General features: G+C 43.5%; 1 protein-coding gene across 2 annotated transcripts in view; it reads right to left on the bottom strand.

The window, feature by feature from the left end:
* Positions 1-25405, bottom strand: part of ATP2A3 (ATPase sarcoplasmic/endoplasmic reticulum Ca2+ transporting 3) — a 137234-nt gene that overhangs the window by 41943 nt on the left and 69886 nt on the right. For both annotated transcript variants that reach the window (XM_039507846.1, XM_039507847.1), the window contains exons 6-8: positions 19586-19666; positions 17052-17137; positions 13517-13981 (exon numbers count right to left, since the gene is read on the bottom strand). In XM_039507846.1, coding sequence (XP_039363780.1) covers positions 13517-13981; positions 17052-17137; positions 19586-19666 — 632 coding nt within the window. The remainder of the gene's footprint in view (positions 1-13516; positions 13982-17051; positions 17138-19585; positions 19667-25405) is intronic.

A 25405-nucleotide genomic window follows, 5' to 3' on the forward strand; every position in this document is an offset into this window, starting at 1 on the left:
GATGGAAAGGAATAATGACGCTGTGGGCTTAATGTTCTGGTGTAGGGAAGGTGGAGCCATGACCATAGCTCAATGCTGCACTGAACACACACACACACAGAGCCATGACCATAGCTCAATGCTGCACTGAACACACACACGCTTTTTATCCAGTACGTGCTTCCCCCAGCACATATGCAAACAGCACTGAATGAGTAGGGCTGTATTCTGCTTGCCTTAGTACGTGGCTAATTGGATTGGCTTCCACGGACCATTTGGGTGGGCAAGGAAGGCAGGATTCAACACCAGTCTCCCAGGCCAGGTTTCTACTTACCCATTTAAGCAATGACCTCCCCACCCCAACAGGCCAGCTCCCACTCTCCCCTTTTATGCCCCTCCTGAAAAATCCACTTCTCCCACGAGGGTTCATCAACCCACACTGATACAGTGCCGTCAACCATCCCACTGTTTTAGTTTAAAAAAACCCTAAGTTATCACCATCAGCCTGGTCTCCCATTGAGTTCCTGGCTGTTCAGATTGTAAACTCCTTGAGGCAAGAACCATGTATTCATTGACAACAAAGTATGGTCTTGTGGCTAAGATACTTGGCTGGCACTCAGTGATCTGGGTTCAGTTGCTGGCTGTTAGACAGGAAGAATGGCTCTGTTAGGTTGCTAGCCAATGACTCAGGAAACCCAGTTTTAATCCTTTGCTCTGCCACAGATTTGCTCTGTGACCTTAGGCAAGTCATTTAAGCTACCTGTGCCTTCATTTTCCCATGCATGATACAGGCAATAAGAATACTTCCCTACCTCACAGGGATGCAGTAAGGATAGGTTTGTTACGCTTTCTGAGGTGCTTGGATAATGCAGGTATGGGAGACATTCAAGCATCTGAATAGTTAGATGGACAGCCCAGTGTACAGCGTCAGCACTCCCATACTAAATAACAAGAGCCACCTCTGCAGCATGGGAGGAGTATTTTCAGTTTCTGTGAATTGTGTATTGGTTTCAAACAGAATATGGTGCCCAAGCATGGGGGTCTATTTTAAACTAGTAAATAATTACAATGGACGTTCTGAAGGCCCCTACAACGCAAAGAGGAGAAATACTTTTAGTGTCCCCATCCCACTAAATAGCCACAAGCTACAAAATGTTTAATACTGCTCATCAGATCTTCCTCCCTCTCTCTTTTTGGGTTGCTCTTGAAGACAACCTGACCAAGATCGTGACAGTGACTGTGAAATGCTCAGGGAGATTAGAGAGGCTATAAACATAAAAAACTCAATAACGGGGGATTTCAACTATTCCCATATTGACTGGGTACATGTCACCTCAGGAGGGGATGCAAAGATACAGTTTCTTGATACCTTAAATTATTGCTTCTTGGAGCAGCTAGTCCTGGAACCCACAAAAGGAGAGGCAATTTCTTGATTTAGTGTTAAGTGGAGCACAGGATCTGGTCCAAGAGGTGAATATAGCTGAACTCCTTGGTAATAGTGACCATAATATAATAAAATTTAACATCTCTGTGGGGTGGAAAACACCAAAGCAGCTCACAATGGTAGCATTTAATTTCAGAAAGAGAAACTATGCAAAAATGAGAATGTTAGTGAAGCAGAAATTAAAAAGGCACAATGCCAAAAGTGAAATCCCTGCAAGCTGCATGGAAACTTTTTAAAGACACCACAGTAGAGGCTCAATTTAAATGTATACCCCAAATTAAAGTATAGTAAGAGACCAAAGAAGTGCCACCGTGGCTAAACAACAAAGTAAAAGCAGCAGTTAGAAGCAAAAAGGCATCCTTTAAAAAGTGGAAGTTAAATCCTATTGAGGAAAATAGAAAGGAGCAAAAACTCTGGAAAGTGAAGTGTAAACATATAACTAGGAAAGCCAAAAAAGAATTTGAAGAACAGCTAACCAAAGACACAAAAAGTAACAGCAATTTTTTTTTTAAAGTACATCAGAAGCAGGAAACATGTTAAACACCCAGTGGGGCCACTGGATGATCGAGATGCTAAAGGAGCACTCAAGGACAACAAGGCCATTGCAGAGAAACTAAATGAATTCTTTGCATCAGTCTTCATGGCTGAGGACGTGAGGAAGAGTCCCAAACCTGAGCCATTCTTTTTAGGTGACAAATCTGAGGACCTATCCCAGACTGAGGTGTCAGAGGAGGTTTTGAAACAAATTGATTAATTGAACAGTAACAAGTCAGCAGGACCAGATGGCATTCTCCCAAGAGTTCTGAAGGAACTCAAATGTGAAATTGCAGAACTACTAACTGTGGTATGTAACCTATTATTTAAATCAGCTTCTGTACCAGATGACTTGAGGATAGCTAATGTGACATCAGTTTTTAAAAAAGGCTCCAGAGGCAATCCCGGCAATTACAGGCTGGTAAACCTAAATTCAGTACCGGGAAAATTGGTCGAAATGATAGTAAAGAACAGAATTATCAAACACATAGATGAACACGATTTGTTGGGGAAGAGTCAATATGGTTTTGTAAAGGGAAATCATGCCTCAATCTACTAGAATTCTTTGAGGGGGTCAACAAGCATGTGGACAAGGTAGATACAGTGGATACAGTGTACTTAGATTTTCAGAAAGCCTTTGAAAGGTCCCTCACCAAAGGCTCCTAAGCAAAGTAAGGTGTCCTGGGATAAGAGGGAAGGTCCTCTCATGGATCAGTAACTGGTTAAAAGATAGGAAACAAAGGGTAAAAATAAACGGTCAGTTTTCAGAATGGAGAGGGGTAAATAGTGTGTCCTCCTGGGGCCTCTACTGGGACCAATATTGCTCAACATATTCATAAATGATCTGAAACAGTGAGGTGGCAAAATGTGCAGATGATACAAAACTACTGAAGATAGTTAAGTCCAAAGCAGACTGCAAAGAGTTACAAAGGGATCTCACAAAACTGGGTGACTGAGCAACAAAACGGCAGATGAAATTCAATGTTGATAATTGCAAAGGAATGCACACTGGAAAACATAATTCCAACTATACATATAAAATGATGGGGTCTAAATTAGCTGTTACCACTCAAGAAAGATCTTGGAGTCATTGTGGATAGTTCTCTGAAAACATCCACTCAATGTGCGGTGGCAAAAAAAGCTAACAATGTTGGGAATCATTAGGAAAGGAATAGATAAGAGAGAAAATATTATATTGTGTGTGTGTGTGTCTGTCTGTCTGTCTCTCTCTCTCTCACTCTATTTTATATATATGGTACACCCACATCTTGAATACTGCGTGCAGATGTGGTCGCCCCATCTCAAAAAAGAATAAGAAAAAAAATTGGAATTGGAAAAGGTACAGAAAAGGGCAACAAAAATGATATGGGGTAAGGATCCACATGAGGAGAGATTAATAAGACTGGGACTTTTCATCTTGGAAACGAGATGACTAAGGGAGGATATGATAGAGGTCTATAAAATAATGACTGGTGTGGAGAAAGTAAATAAGGAAGTGTTATTTACTCCTCCTCATAACACAAGAACTAGAGGTCACCGAATGAAATTAATAAGCAACAGGTTTAAAACAAACAAAAGGAAGTATTTCTTCACACAATACAGTCAACCTGTGGAACTCTTTGCCAGTGGATGTTGTGAAGGCCAAGACTAAAACAGGGTTCAAAAAAGAACTAGATACGTTCATGGAGGATAGGTCCATCAATGGCTATTAGGCAGGATAGGCTGGGATGGGGTTCCTAGCCTCAGTTTGCCAGAAGCTGGGAATGGGCAACAGGGGATGGATCACTTGATGATTACCTGTTCTGTTCATTCCCTCTGAAGCACTTGGCATTGGCCACTGTCAGAAGACAGGATACTGCGTTAGATGGACCTTTGGTCTAACCCAGTGTGGCCATTCTTATGTTCTTATGAATTTGTTCTGGTTCTTATTCTCAGACCATCATCATGGTATCTCAGCACCACTGAAGGATATCTGAGAGAACCATTGACCAGGAGATTGTGAAAGAGCCAAGTCTGCTCCTCTGCAGAATTTTTTTTAGTCCTTCCTCGAGTCAGAAGGTAGCCCACCTCTCCTAGCATGGTATTCAAGAACCAGTGCAATAAGGACTTTGCTAAGAGAGCTGACTGACTTGTGTGTCCTACGACTGGCAAAACTCAAAGATAGCCATATCTAGAATAGCACAAGAACACTGCCTGGCCAATTCTATCTAAGGCGGTAAGTGCTCAAACATGACAGTGAGGAGAGCTATATAAATGCCTAGGCAGATAAACAAAGTCGCTCCAGGAACTTAGGGCAAGACGTATGCATGCATGTCTGAAATTTTCAAACGTGACTATTGATTCTGGATGCCTCATGCTTTTGGCGCCCATCTTAAACTCTGATTGTTGGAGGGTGGATGCTCAGCTTCTCCTGAAACTCAGGCCCCTTTTTAAGGTGCTTCAGGTTGAGTACCCTCGCACAAAACAGGCACCAAAAGTTACTGGTCTCTTCTGAAAGCTGAGTGCCATGTATTGAACCCATATTATGGGCAGTACACGTTCACATCAGATGCACTTGCTATTGGTCTGCAAACTGGAGCATGCAACTACCCCCAACCTCCTACCCAGTTCTCGCTCCCTGCTTGGTATAGGGTCTTCTTTCTCAAACACGCTAGGTTGTGGAACAATTAACACTTTCACAACACTAAGTCCGTCAATTTTTTTTATTGGTCACAACCTCTTTATTTTTCTAATCTAAACCTATTTAAAAATGGTGTTCTGTAACCCACGGCAACCAAGAGCTACATTAAATTTCCTACCCTAGAATGTGCTCAGTGACTAATGCAATGGCATTAAGTCAAGATGGGTTGGTGGAAAGGGGGTGGGATTTTGATTGTGGGACTAGCAGGTTTTCGCTATTACATTATGGCGTATTTCCTGAAGGAATAGAGGGGTATGTTTGCAGTAACTGTAAATAGTGAAGAGGAAATAGCTGCAGGTTAATCCATAAACAGGATAGGTAACTTTTTTTTTTTAAATGAAGGTATAAAAACCCAAACTTATCTGCACCAGCAGTTTAAATGGCACTTTCTGTGAAAAGCTGCTGGAGCTGAGCCAGCCAAACAAATCTTCTATATAACCCGCTGCACTGTTTACCTTATAAGGCTGGAGGGTGCACACTAACTCCTGTGTCACACAAAGAAGGAAACTCAGTCGGCCCCAGCTCAAGTTCTCGCTCCAATGCGTACCTCTGCGTTTAACCCTTTTAAAGCCACATGTGTGTGTCAAAAATGTAATATTAGAGATCTAAAAAGAAAATAACCTAGGAACTTGCCACCCACACATGTACGCATACTGGTCCTTCTGCAGCTCAATTCTCATTTCTGCCCTTGGGATAACAGCACTAATCTAGACACATTTTGGAAAGCAACTGGATCATAAAAATACTTACCTCTAAGTAATGCTGGGCACTTTTTCTGCAGGCTCATTTGAGAGGAGAGAGGCAAGATGAGGAAAGTTAGTTTTGGGGGGGTTATTTAAACGTATTTTCTGCCCTACACGAAAAGAAATACATAAAAATGCTGCCAAAATGAGACAGTGGTATGGGATGTAAGGGGCTCATCAGTAACGGTGACAAGGTTCCTAATGATAAATGTTTACTTTGCAAGAAGAAAGAAAAAACAATTGGGATTAATACAAAAACTATTCACACCTTCCTGGGATCCTGAACTGTGGACAAGTGTCTGTGATGCCATAGGAGTAAGGATGAACTTAGGGTCACAGGACTAAGAGGAGACCTGGGTTTGCATCCCAGTTCTGTTTTTGAGATCTATTGGGCACATAACTTTCCCTCTCTACACCCCAGTTTGCCCATCTGCAAAATACAGATAAGAACTTTTACACTGCTTTTAGCTCTTCAGATGGATACATGCAGTAGAAAAGTGCAAAGTACCATAATGGAATAAACGGCTATGATTTAAACACTCCTAGTCATCTATTTATGCTTTCATTTTCACGTTTCTTGGGAAGCTGATCAAGATCCCCAAGCATCTGTCTAGTCCCTTCATCACTACCAACTTGGGCTGGATTCAAACTGGCAACCTAGAAAAATGGTCATAGGTCCTATAGATCCAAAAGGGGAGGAGGCGGAAGCCCTGAGCAAGAGAATCTAACGAAAAGCAGCTTGTGTTTGTTTTAGATAGAAGCTGCTGAATCAAACTGCAGTGTCCTGTAGATTGGCCCTAACAAAGGGGCATTCACGCAAAAACCACGACTCTAGAGAAGCTGGTCTGCCTACAGTATTTTCCAGGATACTCATGTAAGTGTTTGCATGTTAGCCAGAGTCCATCAGAACTGCTGAAACAACTCATTCAAAAGCCCCCAAAATCAGGATATTTAAGAGGAGAGAGAACCTGGGAGTGATCTGAAGTCAGCTTGCAGAACAGATTGCCACAGAAACACAAATTCACCTGTCTCCTCTATCCAATGGGTGATTCACATAGTTGCAATCCACTGCGCCTATCTCTTACTCAGCTGTTTAAGAGTCACCCTTCTCCCCTTCCTGCAGTCACAGTGCACAATCTATGTAAAAGTCCATATGGAGCTCTCCACAATGTCTCCCCCTCACTAGGAAAGCTGACATTTGGCTATCAGCACAGCAATGGCAGAGTCATGGGACTGGTCCAGCCAAGTGCAGAGCACCTACAACAAGCTGTTGAGCTCTCTCGGCGCCCGCCGATATTAAAAGCTTGGAGGGCACGCAGCATCTCAACAGGATCAGGTCCAGTAACAGCATTCTGTTTGCCTAGCCAGTGCCAATTGCCCTTATTTAGAAGGGACGAGCCAGGCAGTCAGTTTTAAAATAAGAACACATTCTTTGTCCCCTCAGGAAGTTCAGCTCATCCAATGTTGTTTCAACGGGTTACGAGGCATGTACTTATCTTTCCAAACGCGCCCATCAGATCATAACTTCCAAATGTCATCCTCTGCGTCTGGGACTGCTGGTGTATTAAGTAATGGAGCATAAAAGGGTGCCATATGCCAAGTTTTAAGAGACTATAATTTGAGCTGAATGTCAATTTCAATAACTGTTGTTCAAAGGCTCCATGATGAGCTTAATTCAGAGTTATTAACTTATTACACAGATCCTGCAATCTTCTTCTATAAAAAGGAAGCAATCTGCGAGGACAGAGGTAAAACATTTCTCTCCCCCTCCCCCTATGCTAAATAATGCTTGCAGTTAACATAATTACATAATGGCTTCCTCCCATATCATCTCCCCTGTCAAAGCAGCCATACAGGAGAGACAATAACCCAGACAGACAGTGGGAATCTTCTAAAATTATTCCCTCCATGGTCTGGTTTCAATGCAAACTTGGACTAGAGCTAGTATTCAGACTGCTTTGACCATCGCGGGCTAGGGAGCATTGATAGGCACTTACTGTGCATACCCCGCAGCAATTCATTTATTATATAACAGGGAAAGTCGGGAATGCCAGCCATTCTGTTGATCAGCTCATGGGGGAGGAAGAGGGACGTTTTAGCTGTATTCCATATAAGGACCCTACTCATCCTGGCAGAATTTTTTTTGTCTCGTTCCTTTCATTTAGCGAGTGTCAAGCTTATAAAAAGTTCCAGGGCTGACTGATTGGAAGGCCGAGTCCTCTGTGCATAGAACAGTGCAGGCTTCCCTCATGCAGGCCTAGGGGGATTAGACACTGGACTCGGAGTCACAAGACCTTGGGTGCTATTCTCAGCTCTTCCAGTGACCTGATGTCTGACTCTGGAAAAGTCACTCCCCCACCCCCGCCCGCCTGCCCACCTATTAACCCTCCCACCCATTGTCTGACTTGTCTATTTAGATTGTAAGCTTGGTTTTGTTTTTTGGGTTTTTTTTTTTTTTTGGCAGGGTCTGCTTTTTTATATGCATTTGCGCAGTGCCTATCACAATGGGACTCTGCTCTTGAATGCAGCCTCTAGGCGCTACTGTACTACAAATAGGCCTCAGTGAAGTTAAGTCAATGGTATTTCAGCACCTACTAAGTGCTTTGCTGATTAGAGAGGGACTTACACACATCCTGAAGTGCTGTGCTGAATGAGAGCTCTAAGGTTATGCTACAGCTCCTAAATAGACTGATTTTCAAAGGTGAATTAGGGATTATAAGAGGTTGGTAAAAATCAGCCACCAAGACTTGAACTGAAAGCCCTGAAGCAAAAGCAAGAAATTCAGGCCGGCAAAGCTAGCTGGGGTTGCTGCATGTCATTAATTAATTACCATTAAGGGAAAAGTAAGAATATCTAGAGGAAGTTATGGGACAGAAATAAATCACAATAATCTCAAGGATTGGATCTGAACAGAAAAAAACAGATGGAAGTTAATTAGCTACTATCTGTGTTTTGCTGATCACAAGAAAGCTTTTAGCCCAGTCTCTGGGTGGAGAGCAGGGATTAACGTGAATTATCTAGCGCCAATTAAATTGCTTCAGAACAAGGAACAGTGAGATTGAACAGGTCTATTTGGAGATTACATAACTTCTGTTGAAGATGCTCAAATCACTTAGGGAACTTCTGTGGCCTTTATTATGCAGGTCAGATGGACTATATTCATCCCTTACGGCCTTAAAACCTCTGACTAACATGGTGTTGTACCCTAACTCTCTATAGCAGGGGTTCTCAGCCTTTTTCTTTCTGAGCCTCCCTCCCCCCCAACACGCTATAAAAACTCCACAGCCCACCTGTGCCACCACAACTAGTTTTCTGCATATAAAAGCCAGAGCCGGCATGAGGGGGTAGCAAGCAGGGCAATTGCCTGGGGCTCCATGCCACAGGGGCCCCCACAAACCTATGTTTGGCTTCAGCCTCGGGTGGTGGGACTCAGGGCCCCGGACTTCAGCCCCATGCAGTGGGGCTTCGGCTTTCTGCCCTGGGCCCCAGCAAGTCTAACACTGGCCCTGCTTGGCGGATCCCCTGAAACCTGCTCGCAGCCCCCCAAGGGGGCCCTGGGCCCCTGGTTGAGAACCACTGCTCAACAGCAAAAGAACATATGAAGACAAAACTTAAGAGGTGAGGCAGCTCCATATGCTACTCAGTGCTGAGCACAACCGATGGGATTATGTAAAAATTTCAACAAATACCCACAGCAGCATGTATCAAGCTGAGAAAAGAGAGACTCTCAGCAATTATCTAGATCGGGGTAGACAACCTATGGCGCGTGTGCCAAAGGCGACACGTGAGCTGATTTTCCGTGGCACTCACACTGCCTAGATCCTGGCCACCAGTCCGGGGGGCTCTGCATTTTAATTTAATTTTAAATGAAGCTTCTTAAACATTTTAAAAACCTTATTTACTTTAGATACAACAATAGTTTAGTTATATATTATAGACTTATAGAAAGAGACCTTCTAAAAACATTAGAATGCATTACTGGCACGCGAAACCTTAAATTAGAGTGAATAAATGAAGACTCAGCACACCACTTCTGAAAGGTTGCTGACCCCTGATCTAGACTCTCAAGAATGAAACTGAAAGTAGGCAACGGATCTGTGAACTCACCAAGAAAGCCAGTTCCCAGGCTACCATGACCACTCGGTTCTGGAATTATCATACCAAACAATGGCAGAGAAAGCTTGGTGGTGAAAGAAGAAGAATGATAAAGATCGGAAGCTGGTATAGTGCATATAATTCATGTCACGAAGGAGGACCAGTGTCATGCTGGTTGCAAAGCTCTACTAAGCATTCGGCTCTCATTAAAGTGCATACCTTTAAACATGTGATTTAAATTATGCACATGCTTCAAGCCATTTCACACACTTTTAGTTAGGCACGTGCTTAAGTGCTTTGATGGATCAAGGCCCAAATACTGAAGTCCTTAATTATGCACTGGCATTAGTAAGAAGTTTTGTTTACCCCCAGAGTAAGGCCTGAGTAAAAAAGGAATAAGAATTTCAAGACCTGGCCTCAGGTAGTATCATGGAGTATCATGAATGGTGGGATTCAACTGGAGAAAGTTTGCAAAGTTTGGTCAGCTGTATTTCATGGAGAATCCAGGAAAGGTTTCTACCAGGAAGGTGTTCAGAAGATACTGCACAGATGATTTATTTGCACAACACTACGGGGGAGAAAAGTCAGGGAGTTACATGACAGAAACGTTGAATATTATCATTGGTTTGTTAGTTTGTTTTAAGGTTTTGCCAAAATCTGAATTTGTAAACAAAAATGTTAAGACAAATTTTTTCTCCATTTTTGCCCATAAAGTGCTGGTTGGATTTCAAACTGTTTGAATTTCAAAGCTATAAAAAGGGAGAAAAAATCCAAACATCATAGATGTTTTTTCCCCATCCAGCCCCAAGTGAAGGAGTTAAGCAAACCTGGGGGAGGTAGGAAAAAGCAGAGAGCCTTCAGACTGGGCAGGATTTGCAAACAGGGATGCAGTTTCTTGCCACAGGTCTCTTATTTGTAAAACCTCTTGACACAGGTCTGAAAGAGTCCTTTGGACAACAGCTTTCATTGGACCATTACAGAAGCCCCAATTCTTCCTAATAAAAGGCTGCATGCCCCAGCTAACCTCAAATTAATGCCTAACCTTTGTCCAGGATATTGACAGGCTTTATATAGTTCCCACTCAAGACAGAGCCGGTCTGTTTAATGAAGTGAACACCTACAAGATAAGTAAGTGCTCAATAGCAGTCATGACCACCCAGCGTAAATATTTGCCTTTTTAACAGTCTGCAAATCTGTGAACAATATCCATATTCCTTCCATTAAGCAGTCACCTTATTTAACCAGGGAACTCCCGAAGGTTAAACATTAACACAAAATTGCTGTGTCTCCTCAAGCTGATTGGGCCTGGAATAATGTTATCCAAGAGATCCCCGACTCTGCTGACTGATTAAGTTGATACTGAAAAAGGAGTGAATTAATATAGCAGCTGATTTTACGTTATAAACTCAAGCTAGGTTTGCTGAGAGTTTGGGCTGAGTTTTGAGAGAACTGTGATTATTGCAGATATTAAATATTGTTATTGCTGCTCTGTGTCATCGTCCCCCCTCCCCGTGCACACGCATACACATTTTGACTTGTTTGTTTCACACCCCTTTTCTGTCTTGCCTTTTATGGTTTGGATCCTGTAAAATTAAAATCAATGGGACTCTTGCATTGACTTCAGTAGGAGCAGATGACTGACATTTTGACATTTACTATATATGTTTGTACAGTACCTAGCACAGCGGGGACCAAACCTGGATGAAGTTTTTAGGTGCTACCACTATACAAGGGGTGGCCAAACCATGGCTCATGAGCCACATGGGCTCTTTTATAGTTAAAGTGCAGCTACCAGACTGGAGGTGGGGGGAGCTCGGGCTTCTGCCCTGTGGCGGGGTGGTGGGGCTAGGGGCTTCTGGGCAGAAGCCCCGTGCCTGGGTAGACACCACCCTGCAGGGAAGAGCATGGATGTCCTGCAGCTCTTGAACTTCTGAAGATTATCTTATGTGGCTTGGAGGGTCAGTAAGCTTGGCCACCCCTGCCCTATATCTGAACCAACTTATGATTTTAGGTGGAAACCAAGAGAAGTCCCCATGGCTTTGATTCAGAGATGGGCTTGAATCGATATCCTGGATCTGAACACACTTGAATGTAGTGAATCAGGCTCCTTCTTACCCAGTGCCAGAAACACACCTGAGTGGCTTTGGTTGAGAGTGGCTTTGAATTTGTGGTTTGTCCAAACACAGGATGTTTGCGTGCACATGGACCAAAACCAGATGAAGGAGTCTGCTTGCAACCCTGCAGCCTTAATGAACTGCAATTTGAACTGCTCATCTTGGGAGTCCTAAAGTAAAAAGGGAAAGACTTAAAGTATTCAGTGGTCTGCCTGGTAAAGAAACCAGCTGGGAAAGCAACCTTAATGCTGTCCTTGTGTGAACAGGTTCCTGGAAAGATAAAAGTCTCGCCTGCTCTATAGGTTAGCTAGTTGATCAGCAAGAGTTGCTTCCATATCTGTCCGCAGTACCATCAACTTGGCATTTAATGCCTTTAGACTCCCACGCATTCATTATGCAGATGAACATGGGCCACTTACTCTGCCATATCACTAAGGAAACTAGAAGAACTGCTACAGAACAGGAACAGCCTGCCAGACATACTCCTGAGGCAGAATGTCACACAAATGTTACTTTCGCTGGCTGCCTGTAGAAGAGGATGGGAAGAATCACTGGTCTTCCAACATATCTGCTTTGCAGAAGGGATAATAGGAAGATGTTGTGTGTGTCCGTCCATCCATCCTTTCTAAGCAAGACATGGAAATGACACATTTTTTTAAAGTGGCTAGCTCCAGTGCTGTCTCATTTTAAATAATTTATAGAGCAGAAATCTCAGACTTTCCCAATATTAATAATCTCTAGTTAACCAGTCAGTGCTCACAGCGTATATGGCAATGCTACAACATGTTGTCTACTTTGGACTGTTCTAACAAAGTATAAAAGCTGGGAGGTTCAGGGGAGAGATGCTGGGCAAGTTTATTTTTCCCCTCTGGGGAAATGTTGTTTTCCAAAGTTTTCCTATAAAATCTGAGTGCCAGTACCAAGAAACATCTTTTTTTAGACAGGAGGATTAATAGGGAAACTGAGGCGTGCTTGGATTATCCCATCTTTCCTGTCCTAGTCTATTCTTGTCAACCCAAATATAGCCAAGCCCCACAGGGCAGGGGAATGGAAGATGCTCCCCAGAAAATAACACTCTTTTATAGCAGTTAAAATTGATGCATTCCTCAGCCATGGTGCCCCCGGTGTTTACCCAATAACATGTGTTTATAGTATATTTAGATTCCAAACTCAGCTGTATGGGATTGCTGACCAAAACTTTCCAACAACAAAACATGGATTTAAAAAAAAAAAAGCACAGATTAACCAGGTTGCATTAATCTCATCTTGACCTCTGGATTTCTCAGGGTGATCCCTTCTTATATACTAAAACCAGGGAGTTAAACTGATTCCAGTTTTGACTTCTGATAGAAGTTCAGCTTTTAAGTTTCTCATCTCTTACCAGCGTGGTTAAACTAGCATGGGAGAGAACAGAGTAAATACATGCCCTTCTGGCTGCTCTCATTTCAAGTAGATCCCCACCACAGAGGAAAGCACCAAGATAGAAGAATCCTTAAAATAACCTCTGAAAAGCCACACCTTTAAACAGGTGTCTTATTTGTTCGCAAAGAACAAGAGTGAGCTATACAACTGCAGCCCTAGAGCCATGCAAAAAATAATAATAAACTGATTTTCACCACCAATAGGGAGGAAAGGAAGGTCATGTTTATACAGGTTTGCAATAATGCAAAACTTCTTCATGCTCTCCTTCAAATTAGCAAAGTTTCTGCCAGAAGAGAGAATGTTTTAGCCTTGCAGTATGTCTGTGGGGAAGGTAAATGATGGGTAAACTGAGGCACAGAGGGACAGTGACTTACCCCAAGGCTGCAGAGCTAGGACTAAAACTCAGATCTCCCGACTCTCAACCCCATGCATTAGCCTCAAGACCCTGCACACCTTATGGGAAAGCAACATGGTGTTTACACATTTGCATAGCTCAAGAACTCACCCTGCAGACAGACATCTGGTTGGTGGTGAGGGTACCAGTCTTGTCAGAGCAGATGACAGAGGTGCAGCCCAGTGTTTCCACTGAAGGAAGGCTCCTCACAATAGCATTCTTCTTGGCCATACGGCGCGTGCCCAGCGCCAGACAAGTGGTGATGACAGCAGGGAGACCCTCAGGGATGGCAGCGACTGCCAAGGCCACCGCAATCTTGAAATAGTAGATAGCCCCACGAAACCAAGAGCCGCCGTGGACCGGGTCACTGAAGTGGCTGATATTGATGACCCAGACAGCTATGCAGACCACAGAAATGACCTTGGAGAGTTGCTGGCTGAACTCATCCAGCTTTTGTTGCAATGGGGTCTTCTCTGGCTCAGTTGCAACCATCTGATTCCTGATCTTCCCAATTTCTGTGTATACCCCGGTAGCAATGACGACGCCAACAGCCTTACCAGCTGCAATATTGGTACCCTGGAAAAGAAGTCATTTGTATGTACAGAATATACAAATATTAGATCTTTGAGCTTAAAGCAGCAAATGGGTAGCTCACTGTGTAGGGAGAGCAGATGACTTGCCAATTAGAGTACAGGATTTGGAGTCAGGACACCTGGGTTCTTTCCTGAGACCTGTCACTGAGTTACTGTTCAATTTCTCTCCAGCCTGGACCCAATAATTCCTGTTTCCCGTGACCCCTTGACAGGCCTTTCTACTTTTGGTGATATCCCACCAAACCTAAACAGGGGTTTCTCCAGACCTATCACTAGCTACTGAGTCTTCTGCGATCTGCAAGATGTGTGTGATTTGGGGCTTTTTTTGAGTTAGAAGCATCTCCAGATGCAATGTATACCCTTTACTCCTAAGGAGCATAGAAAAGTTGAAGATGCTTGGTCCAGTAGAAACTGCTAAATGAAAGGACTGCCCCCTTTCTCTCCCTACACCCTTCTCTAATGGATTTTAAGGTATAACAGTCTTGCTTCACAAATTACTTTGACCAGTTTTGTTCAGAAAGGGTAAGAGAAATTGGACCTTGAGTCAGTGACAGGTTTCAGGAAAGAACCCAGGAGTCCTGACGCCTAATCCTGTACTCTAATTGGAGCATTCAAATTCCAGATACAAATTTTGCAACCTGAGTCCATCTCCAGTTTTGCTGTTTGAGAGTTGTTTGCACCTCACAAGCCTCAAGTTTCCATTTGGGACTTTAAAAAAAAAATCCTGAAGAAAAGCAAAAATCAGGTGACTGCAGAGCTTTGCTTGCTTTTGCAATGAAGTAATGAAAATGAGTGAGTTAGCATCCATAATCCAGCCTTAGGCTGCTTCAGATTGGTCCAACTCTATCATCAGTTTTACACAGGTGTAGCATTACTTCTTTTTGAGCCTGGGGGGAGCAGGAGGGGAATCAGAACCCATGAGTTCTGCATGTTTAATCAGGAATGCCTGCTACACCTCTAGTCCATGATTTCAGAAGAAAACCATAAACACAAAGGCTGAGATTTTAAAGGAGTATAAGTATGACCCTACCAAATTCATGGTCCAGTTAGGCCAATTTCAGGGTCATAGGATTTTAAAAATCATAAATTTCATGATGTCAGCTATTTAAATCTGAAATTTCACAGTATTGTAATTGTACGGGTCCTAAATCAAAAAGGAGTTGTCGGGGGGTTGCCAGGTTATTGTGGGGGGAGGAGATACGGTACTGCTACCCTTACTTCTGCGCTGCTGCTGGCGATGCCTTCAGAGCAGGGTGGCTGGAGAATGGTGGCTGCTGGCCAGGAGCCCAGCTCTGAAGGCAGAGTCACTGCCAGCAGCAGTGGAGAAGTAAGGACAACATGGTATGGTATTACCACTCTTCCTTCCGTTCTGCTGTCTTCAGAGCTTGGTCAGCAGCTGCCACTCTCCAGTCACCCTCCTCTAGCTAGGCACCCAGCCAACAGCCGCTGCTCTCCAGCCGCCCAGCTCTGAAAGCAGCGCAGAAGTAAGAGTGGCAATACTCCCTAAATCACCTTGCAACCCCCTTTTGGGTCAGGACCCCCAGTTTGAGAAACACCGTGAAATCTGTATAGCATAGGGTAAAAGCACACAGAAGACCAGATTTCACGGAGAGAGACCAAATTTCACAGTCCATGATGCGTTTTTCATGGCTGTGAATTTGGTAGGGCCCTAAGTATAAGGGAGTTAGGTGCCAAAACTCAATGGGCACCAAACTCCCTTAGGCTGCCCTCTTTGAAAATCTCGGCCACATACAGTAAAGTGAGAACTGCCCCAATGAATAAGCCTTTGTGGAATATTCTTTCATTAGTCGCATAGGTTGTAATGCTGTGGGGGGAGGTTTGAAGCTAGTCACCGCTAGCATGCCTCCAATAGATTGAATTCAGTGACACTGCCACAATCCATGACGACTACATTTGGAACCAAGGGTCTGGCTGGCTTGGGAGTGATTTTTGTTCTCCATCTCATTTAAAAAGAAACATTAATAAAAAAGCAAACCCACTTGGCTATGCGGTACAAATGTCTCTCAAAGACCAAAGGAACCTACAGGGTTGACATACCACAGAATAAATGGACACAAATCTGACATCAGGAATCATAACATTCAAAAACCAGTGGGAGAACACTTCAACCTTTCTAACCACTCAGTGACAGACTTGAAGGCAGACTCCAAAGAGAGACTGCTGAACTTGAATTAATATGCAAACTAGATACAATTAACTGTGGTTTAAACAAAGACTGGGAATGGTTGGGTCATTACACCAATTGAATCTATTTCCCTATGTTAAGTTCTCCTCACACCTTCTATGGACCATCTTAATTATCACTTCTAAAAGTTTTCTCATCTCAATTGATTAGACTCTGCCTGTTGGTATGCATACTTCCACCTTTTCATGTTCTCTGTATGTATAAATATCTCCTGTCTGTGTGTTCCATTCTATCTTAAATAAATTTGTTAGTCTTGATACAGACTAACACGGCTGCTACTCTAATACCACAGATTGTCACAAGGATACAAGACCCAGACCTATAGCATGGCCATTGTGAAATTCTCATCCAGTTATTCCTTCGTAAGGACTCTACATTGCAGCACAACCAAGACTCAGATGTTCTGGGATAACTCAGTTTGAGCATTGGCCTGCTAAACCCAGGATTGTGAATTCAATCCTTGAGGGGGCCATTTAGGGAACTGAGGTAAAAATGTGTCTGGGGATTGGTCCTGCTTTGAGCAGGGGGTTGGACAAGATAACTTCCTGAGGTCCCTTCCAATTCTATGACTGGCCAACTTTTGACACCATGTAAACTGTTACGGGTGGGATATTTTAAAAGCATTCAGCATTGGCCTAACTCTGTTCCCATTGACTTAAACAATAGCACCGAGCACTTAGGAAAAATACCACCTTAAATTGTGCCCTCCAATGAACAGTAATTATCCTTTATTACAATGTACTGCTCAAAAACGTATACACTTTGATACCTGCCTATGAGGTTCTTTACCCTGTGGCTGTTTCTACAAGAGCCAAGAGAGGAGGTGACGGATATGAAAAAAACTTACAGAGAAAAGCATGTTCTTCTTGTCCTGATTGACAGCCCTGGGGTCAGGGATCGGGTCAGTGTGTTTAATCACAGACACAGATTCACCTGTAGAGACAAAAGGAGGGAGAAAAACCATTTACAGGGTTTCCCACTGAGATTCTCAACACAGATTCAGTTCCACAAAAGGCCTCTATTAGGGTGGATTGGAAGCTTCTGTTGGTGACAATACATAGCCTTGAAAACAGATCTTTGGCACTAGGTCATTTTGTTTGGACATTCATCAATGAGATGTTACAGCTGGTCCATTCATCTGTTCATTATGGAGACAATAGTTATAGGAAATAACTAGCTTAAACTCAAGTGAAAATTACCAGAGCAAAAAAGCCGCTTAGCTAACAGCATAACCTAACAGGGTTAGGCCAATATTTTGAGCCAGAAAATGTAAAGTTTGGCACCTAACTCCATATTTAGGCATCTGAACGGCCTGATACAAGTTGGCAAATTCAAGTCCCTGGTCTCACCCACCAATTGCTGCCCTCCTCATACTCCAGTGATAACAACACTGCTGTCTGAATTATTGTGGTTTGTATTTTAGTTGCATCTGGAGGCCCTGGTCCCACTGGGCTAGGCAAGGTACAAACACAGAGAAAAGTTTTTCCGGGTTCCAGACACGTTTTAACTGCCACCAAGTAACCAGTGAAGACTTCTACAGAGAAACTGGCACCAGAGACCAAGCGTTTTTCTGGTGAATCTCAGCCAAGTTGCTTCTTGACATTAATTGTGTGAGGAGATAGTCAAATGGAACAAGGATTAGTATTTTGTGCATGGGCTTAGTCGGTTGGGTCTGAAGGGCTCAAAAACTAATCCTAAATTGTGGGGTGCTTTGCGACAGCAGGAAAACATTACTCATAAGGGTGACAGTGAAGATTATACTAGCTGCTTTTCTATTTTGAAGAGATCCTGAAAAAACAAAGGCTTCTAAAATTAAATCCTCTTTAGCCCAAAAACCTTCTTTTGCATCTTGTAAGGAACAGTCCTGCATTGGCATGGAGACTGGCTACATTACTACTGTATTACTAATTATTTGCATTCCAGTAGTGCTTAGAAATCCTAGTCATGGACCAGGACCCCATTGTGCTAGGCACCGTGCAAACCTAGATCAAAAGATGTTTCCCTGTTCCAGGAAGCTTACAACAGCCACGTCCAAGATTTGAAGAAAAGCCCCTCTCCTCGGGATGTAAGAATCAAAATCAGAGGCAACAGTTCCACTTATTCAAGGACAACTCAAAGCCACAAAAGCTAATCAATGGCCTCAAGAGGAGATGGAATACCTTGTGGAACGTAATGAAAGTATCAAGAGTGCTTCTCCTGAAGGTCTTTATTTCGCGCTCGAAGCACAAAAATAATTTTGTTCCTCTGCTGCATCTCCTGTCACCTTGCAGGAGAAAGTTCAATTAGCACAAAACCACGTCTCGGGGAGACTGTGCTAGTGTCCCTGTAGGTTTAATTTCTGCAGTTGTTTTCCCTTCCCTTTTGCCATATCTTAAGCTCATGACTTTTTAAAATCATGTCAAAAGGGGATTTGAAGTTTAGACTAATGGTTCATCTAAACAGAAAAGAAAGGATTTCCCCGTGATAGCAGTGATATAATGTTTAAAGCTAATATGTAATATTTCAAACACTTCTTTAATTCATATTTTAAAAAAAATTCCCCTCCCCTCAATGACAACATCCAATTTTAGCAAATATCACACATCTGAAATGATTAACTCTTTAATTGCTACACAACAAGATAGACATGAATCAAGCAACATTTGCTTTCAAGCCACAGTTCAGTACCTGTGTAAGACAGCCACATACCCTATTCTGCAGTAAAATGTGTAGCCATGTGTAGGCGGCTTGATTCTTAACAAAATCTCAAACACAGTCAAGATTTTGGGCACTTCCTGCTGAGAGTTAGCTGTGGTCTAGTGGTCTGAGCATGAGACATGGAGCCAGAATCTCCTGAGTTCTAATCCCAACTCTGCCACTGATTCCCTTTCTGGGCAAGTCACATAGTCCTAAGCCGAGCAATTTTGAAAATCTCACCCCAACTCTGCTCCCACTGAAAATGCTCACTCACTTCAGTGGAGCAGTCAGGCCAACGCTGAATGCATTTGAAAACCCCACCCTTAATCCCTGGTCTTAAATTGTTCGATCTGTAAAAAGGGCCAATAATAGTGCGAACCAATCAGCCTCACAGGGACATGGTACAGATTGGTTTGCCAAGTGTCTGGATTAGTTAGGTAACCCTTTGGAACGTGTTACAGAGGAGCTGGCCACCACAGATTCCCCAGACAGGTGTGAAAATGAAAACGTTAAGAGGAGAACCTAGCTTTTTCAGAACGTTTGATACAAATTTCACTGAAGGTTCTGTGGGTGTGAAGGTTCTTAGAGCACCAAGCCCAACACAACCCACCTCCACCCCCACGTAGGGCTCGTTCCAGTAGCAGTCGTTCGGTGCAAGACTGCCATACTCAGAGTAATAGCACAACCCCCCACCACTGCCCGTACCTGTGAGAATCGACTGATCAACCCGTAACGTCGTGGATCTGATCTCGATGATCCGGATATCAGCTGGCACCTTGTCACCAACTAAGAGAGGGAAAGTAGAAGAGAAATGCCACACGTTAAAAGGGTTTGGTCTGATCTGTGACTGAACTCAACCACAGTAAGGGAGATACATGAACTAACCATGGGAACTAGCAAGGGGAAGGACAGTTTATGCACAGACCTTGGACTCAGAAGAATTGTCTCAATTCCGAGCTCTGCCACAAACTTCAACAAGCCAGTTCATCTCCCTGTGCCTCAGTTTCCAATCTTTAAAATGAGGATAACATTACTTCCTGTTTCTCTATTTAGATCGTAAGCTTTCAGGGCAGGGACCATCTCTTACTACGTGTATATGCAGCAACTGGCACACTGGGGCCACAATCGTAAGGCTTGTAGACAAATTTCCCCAACTGTAACACAAACAACAGCTGCCTGTTAATTCCTTCTTTCCAAAGCTAAAGCCTGGCTCTGAAGTTTACAACTTCTTGTTTCATAAAAGATAAAGAGATGCAATTAGTGACAAACCATCTTTGGTACAATAATGAGGCCTCCATTGAAGCTGGCATTTAGTTTTTTATATCTATATCTATGTCTATGTCTATATATAGACATGTCTAGATATCGATATAGATACACACACACACTCTCTCTCTCTAGGCAGCAGCTGAGGCTGACAAGAGGCAGCTGATGGTGTCGCAAGTTCTTTCTCCATCTCCTCCCTATCTCCCTCCAGATCTACGGGATATTGCAACTGTCTTCACCATGTGCAAAGTTCAGTTTGAATATGGAGAGACACAGCGGGTGGGATACAGGACAAGACCTGGAGAATTCACCAGGGACTGTGTGGATGAGTGAGTCCCACAGCATTTTTGGGGGGAAAGGAAGCGAGAACCCCACTCCCCCACCCAAGTGTAATTAACCCGTTCTGTCCCAAATAAGTTTCCTTAATACACTATTGGGTAAGACAGAATTTTGACACCAGCCCTTCTTATCCAGTGTGCTTGTGGGGAAGAGCAGAAGCGGGAGTACCTGAAATTGGAGTGAGTTAGTACAGTTACGAAGCCTCTTCCAGGAGCCAACAGATTGGGCTGGAGAAAGACAACCAAGAAGCTGTGGTGTGAGTGAGTCTCTGCAGAAAAACCCAACATCCTAGTATCCCTCACCACACAGCACTCCCATGGCTGTGACTGGAGCGCTTGAGCTCTCAAAGAAGCTGCTGGCAGGGCATTTTCCATAAAGGGTCCTTGTCTCTGTAGCAGGCTCCCTGGCCTAGCTCTGCCAGGGACAGGATTTATGCTCCAAGGTCAGTCATTTCTCCTTGGGCTGTTGATAAGGGGGTAGGTGGATGGTTATCAATTATTACTGGCTACAGCTGTTGTTTGTGTTATTATTGCACCACCCAAGAGCGTTAATCATGGATGAAGACCCCCTCGCGCTGTACAAACTCCTTGTGGGTGATTGGTTTTTGAGATACCTGAGTTGGGCTATCAGTATTACATTTGGAGGATTATCTTCATTTTTGTACTTGTAATGCATAAAATAGCACTTAGTGCAACAGGCAGGTAATCTGCAAATCTAAATCTGCTCTGTGTACACAGTTTAAATCACTGAAGTTGAAACATCTGTATGCTCTCCATGACAGTTACCAAGTTAGATTAAATGCAACATGTTCTCTTCCCTTGCAACAACTAAAAATAACCCCATGCTTAAACAAGCCACCAACATGCCAAGCTACCCTGGACTGCCATTAGAAACCAAGTAAAAAATGGTCATCACCCTGTAAATGTTTTATTACATCAGAATAGGACTGAAAGTCGTTAAGTGAACACTGGAAGGCTTTTGGTGACCAGTGGAAAAAAAGGGGTTCAGAGGAACCAGGAGAAGGAGTGCTCTCTGTCTCTAATGGATGAATGTGCACATCAAAGATAAACCACCACCAACAGTCCTCTGTTAAATCTCTCAGCAAAGGCGCCAATGACTGAATGGGCCATAGACACCGAAATCCCCCTCTTAACTCTTGAGATCCCATACATAGTGATACAAATAATCCAGGTACTCATATGGCCTTCATTAACACAGTACCTGAGCCCCACACAGACATATTTATCCTCCGGACCCTTGGGAGGGAAAGCATTACCACCCGTTTTACAAATGGTGAGATTAAATGACTTCCCAAAGGTCACAAAGCAGGTCTGTGGCAGAGTCAAGAATCTCAGTCCAGTTCCTTAGCCATACAACCACAGTCTTGGCTATAGAAAACTGACTGATGAACGTGAATGTTCCTTTGGCATAGCTCCTAACAAAAGTCTTGGAGATAAGAGTGGCCTGGTCACCAGTTGTTTTAAACAGAAAATGACTAATCTGGTGTAATACACACTTACAATAAACTCTCAGACAGGAGTGTAGGCCAGGATGGGAGGAAAGAACCAGTCCCTGGCCTGGAATTCACTGAAGTGTATTCCTGGGCAGTGGCTGGAAAATGCAGATAGTTCAGGAGTCAACAGAAGTAACTGTCTGCAGGAGGTGGAGGTAATCAATATCCCAAATGGAGATGCACCAAACCTGATACCACTGGCCTCCTGCCACCTTCCCAGCTGTTTGAGGACTAAGGGCCTGATCTAATGCAGACTGAAATCAATGGGAGTCTTTTCCACTGACCTGAATGGGCATTGAATCAAGACCTATTGGGTGAATGCCAGATGACGTACTATACACTGTTTAGTCAAGGCCTTTGGGGTGAATCTCTTAACGCTGAAGATTTATTTGGGGGTAAGTCTCCCATGTGCGGCTTCTTACCAGCCCTCTTGTGTCTGACACCCTGGTTGGGATACCTTAGAAGAACAGGTTCTGTCACAAGGTTTTGAGCTATTTCTGCTGCAAACACCATGTGCACAACATCTCTGAGGGTATGTTGGCTTTTCTACTTTTGGTCCCTGGTGGAATCCAGAGGTATAAAAGAGACTGAGAAAGCCGAAAGTCTGGCTCTCTGTGGGTCCTGAACAGCAGGGCGAAGAGGCGGCAAAGGCAGCATCCTCTATGTGTATGCAGTTACTACAAGAAAGAGGAGAACGTATGACAGTTGCATGAGGGAGCCAACAAATTTCTGTTTTCTGAATGTCTAGTTCTGATCCCCTAATGCCAGTTACAGTCCCCGTGAGGATGTTCAAAGAAAGAATGAGCATTAGTAGCAAAAGAAAATCTCCAAACTAAGAGGAACTCCCACTAGCCGTGGTGCTAGTCATGTGAAGGTGGCACAAGGGGACTTCTGATAGCCGATTCATTCACAGTCAGCTGCTAGAGTTCCACAGCCCTTCTGGATGCTTACACAAAAACTACCTATTTGCATACTCATGTACCTGATTCATCTCGAGATAACCGCCCTCCAAAAATCTTGTAGCTTGTCCACCTACCGTTTTTCTGCTGCTACGTCTATATTGGTTTAGAAACTGATGTCATTAAAACAGTGCTACCATCTAGTGTGGACATGGTTATATCTGTATAAAGTTGTTGTATACCTGTACAGCTTAGTCCCCTAAACATATAGGAATGAGCTATCCCAGGAGAAGCACCTTTATACAGGTATAACTGCCCCCACACTAGAGGCATTTGTACTGCTTTAATTATAATTCATATTAAAATCTCCCTCCACCTGAAAAGCTTTACATCGGTATAAAAACTATGTATAGATCGGGCCTTTGATGTCAGTTACACGTACGGGCTTTTAAAACAGAAAAAAAATCCATCCAAGTTTGTTGCAAAGTGCCAGCCCAAAGGAAGGATGTAGTACATGATAAAACACCCACTGCAAGGGGACAGAAGATAAAGTGTGTGGTCCTACTTAAAAAACGGTCCTTCCTACACCCTCTTAAGTTGCTTTTCCTGCTGCATCCCTCTCTTCCAACCTCTCAGTGTGTAAGTTACTCCATTTGACTCCTTTATCATCTGGACAACACAGTGATTAGTTTCTTCAGGAAATACTGAGGTAGATAAAGTCCTTGGTTGCACATTACACAACAACTGACCCTTGGCCTCCTACATTTATTTAAGCACTAGACATTCAAGTGGAGCAGGAGCACTGATAAAAATCTCTCCAGACCTTCAGCTAGGGTAGATTACTGTGAACCTGGTCCTCTCATTCTGGAACCCTGTACACAGAGTACACCTTCCAGGGAGGGGACCTTCATGCTCCTTGCCTCTATGTATTTCCTAATGACCAGGCAGTGCCACAGCTATTTCTATATCCCTGAATCAAAGAATGCAAGATAATGAGAACCGAAACCCCCCTTGGCAAGAGATTTTATTCACACACGTACAGCATCCATATAGATGGACCATCTTTAAGATATACCAAAGTGCTCTACTCCCCTTACACAAAAGGGTCATCTATTTGTGAGATGTAAAAAGCGACAAAGAGTCCTGTGGCACCTTATAGACTAACAGACGTATTGGAGCATGAGCTTTCGTGTGTGAATACCCACTTCGTCAGATCCAGACTAACAGGGCTAACCCTCTGACATTTGTGAGATGTAATCTATTGCCATCTGTGGGGACTAAAATTTATTTGCAGGATCTGAAGAGAACAGGTACATCTATACTATGGTGATTGGAGCTTGGTAGATCCCAGAGAGCAGGGGTCAGAGCTTATGCCATGAGCCTCAGGGCTGACCTTGCTGGACCTGCCTTGCGTGTGAGAAAGAATGGACATCTTTAAATCCTCTGAGGTTGTCAATTGTGCCAATTGCTGGGCGGGAATTGAACTAGCTTCACGAAGGCAGGATCAGCCTCTAGCCTGCACTGCATCCTGCCTAGTGAGTTTTTTCCACTGGGTTGGTAACAGTTAAGGCTCATTCAGATGAGAGATTTATAACTAGCTTATTTACTTAAACACACAAACTTTCTTCTCCCTGTGCTAGCAAGGGGCTGTTTTGCTTCCAGGCATCAACTGTCCTTAGACAGCTACTAAATAGAAGCTAATCATTACTAAATCAAAGGCTGCAAGTTTCCACTGCGGTGAAGGCCAAAGGAAAAACGTTTGCCTGAAGCCAATGAACGGACGTGGCTCGGGCACAAGAAAATGGAAACATAATGGACGGGCACAAGAAATATGGGAACAACATTGGCATCCAGTGGTCAGAATTGGTTAGTAAAACTCACAAGGGACATTGCCTCTCTCTGCAGTGCTCAGCAAAAAGTCCTGTGGCCAGGGCTGGCTCAAGCCAATCTTTGATTTTGTACTTCAGCAGCTCCTAGAAACTCCAGCTGAGAGACCGGGGTCACACTGTGGTAGGTACTTACGTACACGTAGTAGACAGTAGGTACTGATTTTAGTGGGACTTATAGAATAAGGTATTACTCAGCATGAATAACAGCAGCAGGATGAGGATCATTGTCAATAGCATGGGCAATGAATCGCCTTATCGAACATGCTGCCAGTTATCACTTTGCTGTTGTTATAAGGTAATTATATGGCCCTGATCATCACAGCACCTGAAGACCTCACAATCTTTAATGTATTTATTCCCCGTAATGCCATGATCCTCACTTTACAGATGGGGAACTGAACCCACAGAGAGACTAAGTGACTTGCCCAAGGTCAAACAGGAAGTCTGTGGTGGAGCAAGATTTGAACTCTGACCTCCTAGGCTAGTGCCCTAACCACAGGGACATCCTGGCTCTCTGCACCAGTATTCATGTTAATTTCTAACATGAACTTTAACACCCCTCTTCTCCCCCACCCCCAAAAGAGACAGGTGATCTACCATATTTAGACAGCCTGGGAGA

Source organism: Mauremys reevesii, linkage group 20 (assembly GCF_016161935.1).
Source record: "Mauremys reevesii isolate NIE-2019 linkage group 20, ASM1616193v1, whole genome shotgun sequence".
In the NCBI taxonomy this organism is placed as follows: Eukaryota; Metazoa; Chordata; order Testudines; family Geoemydidae; genus Mauremys; species Mauremys reevesii.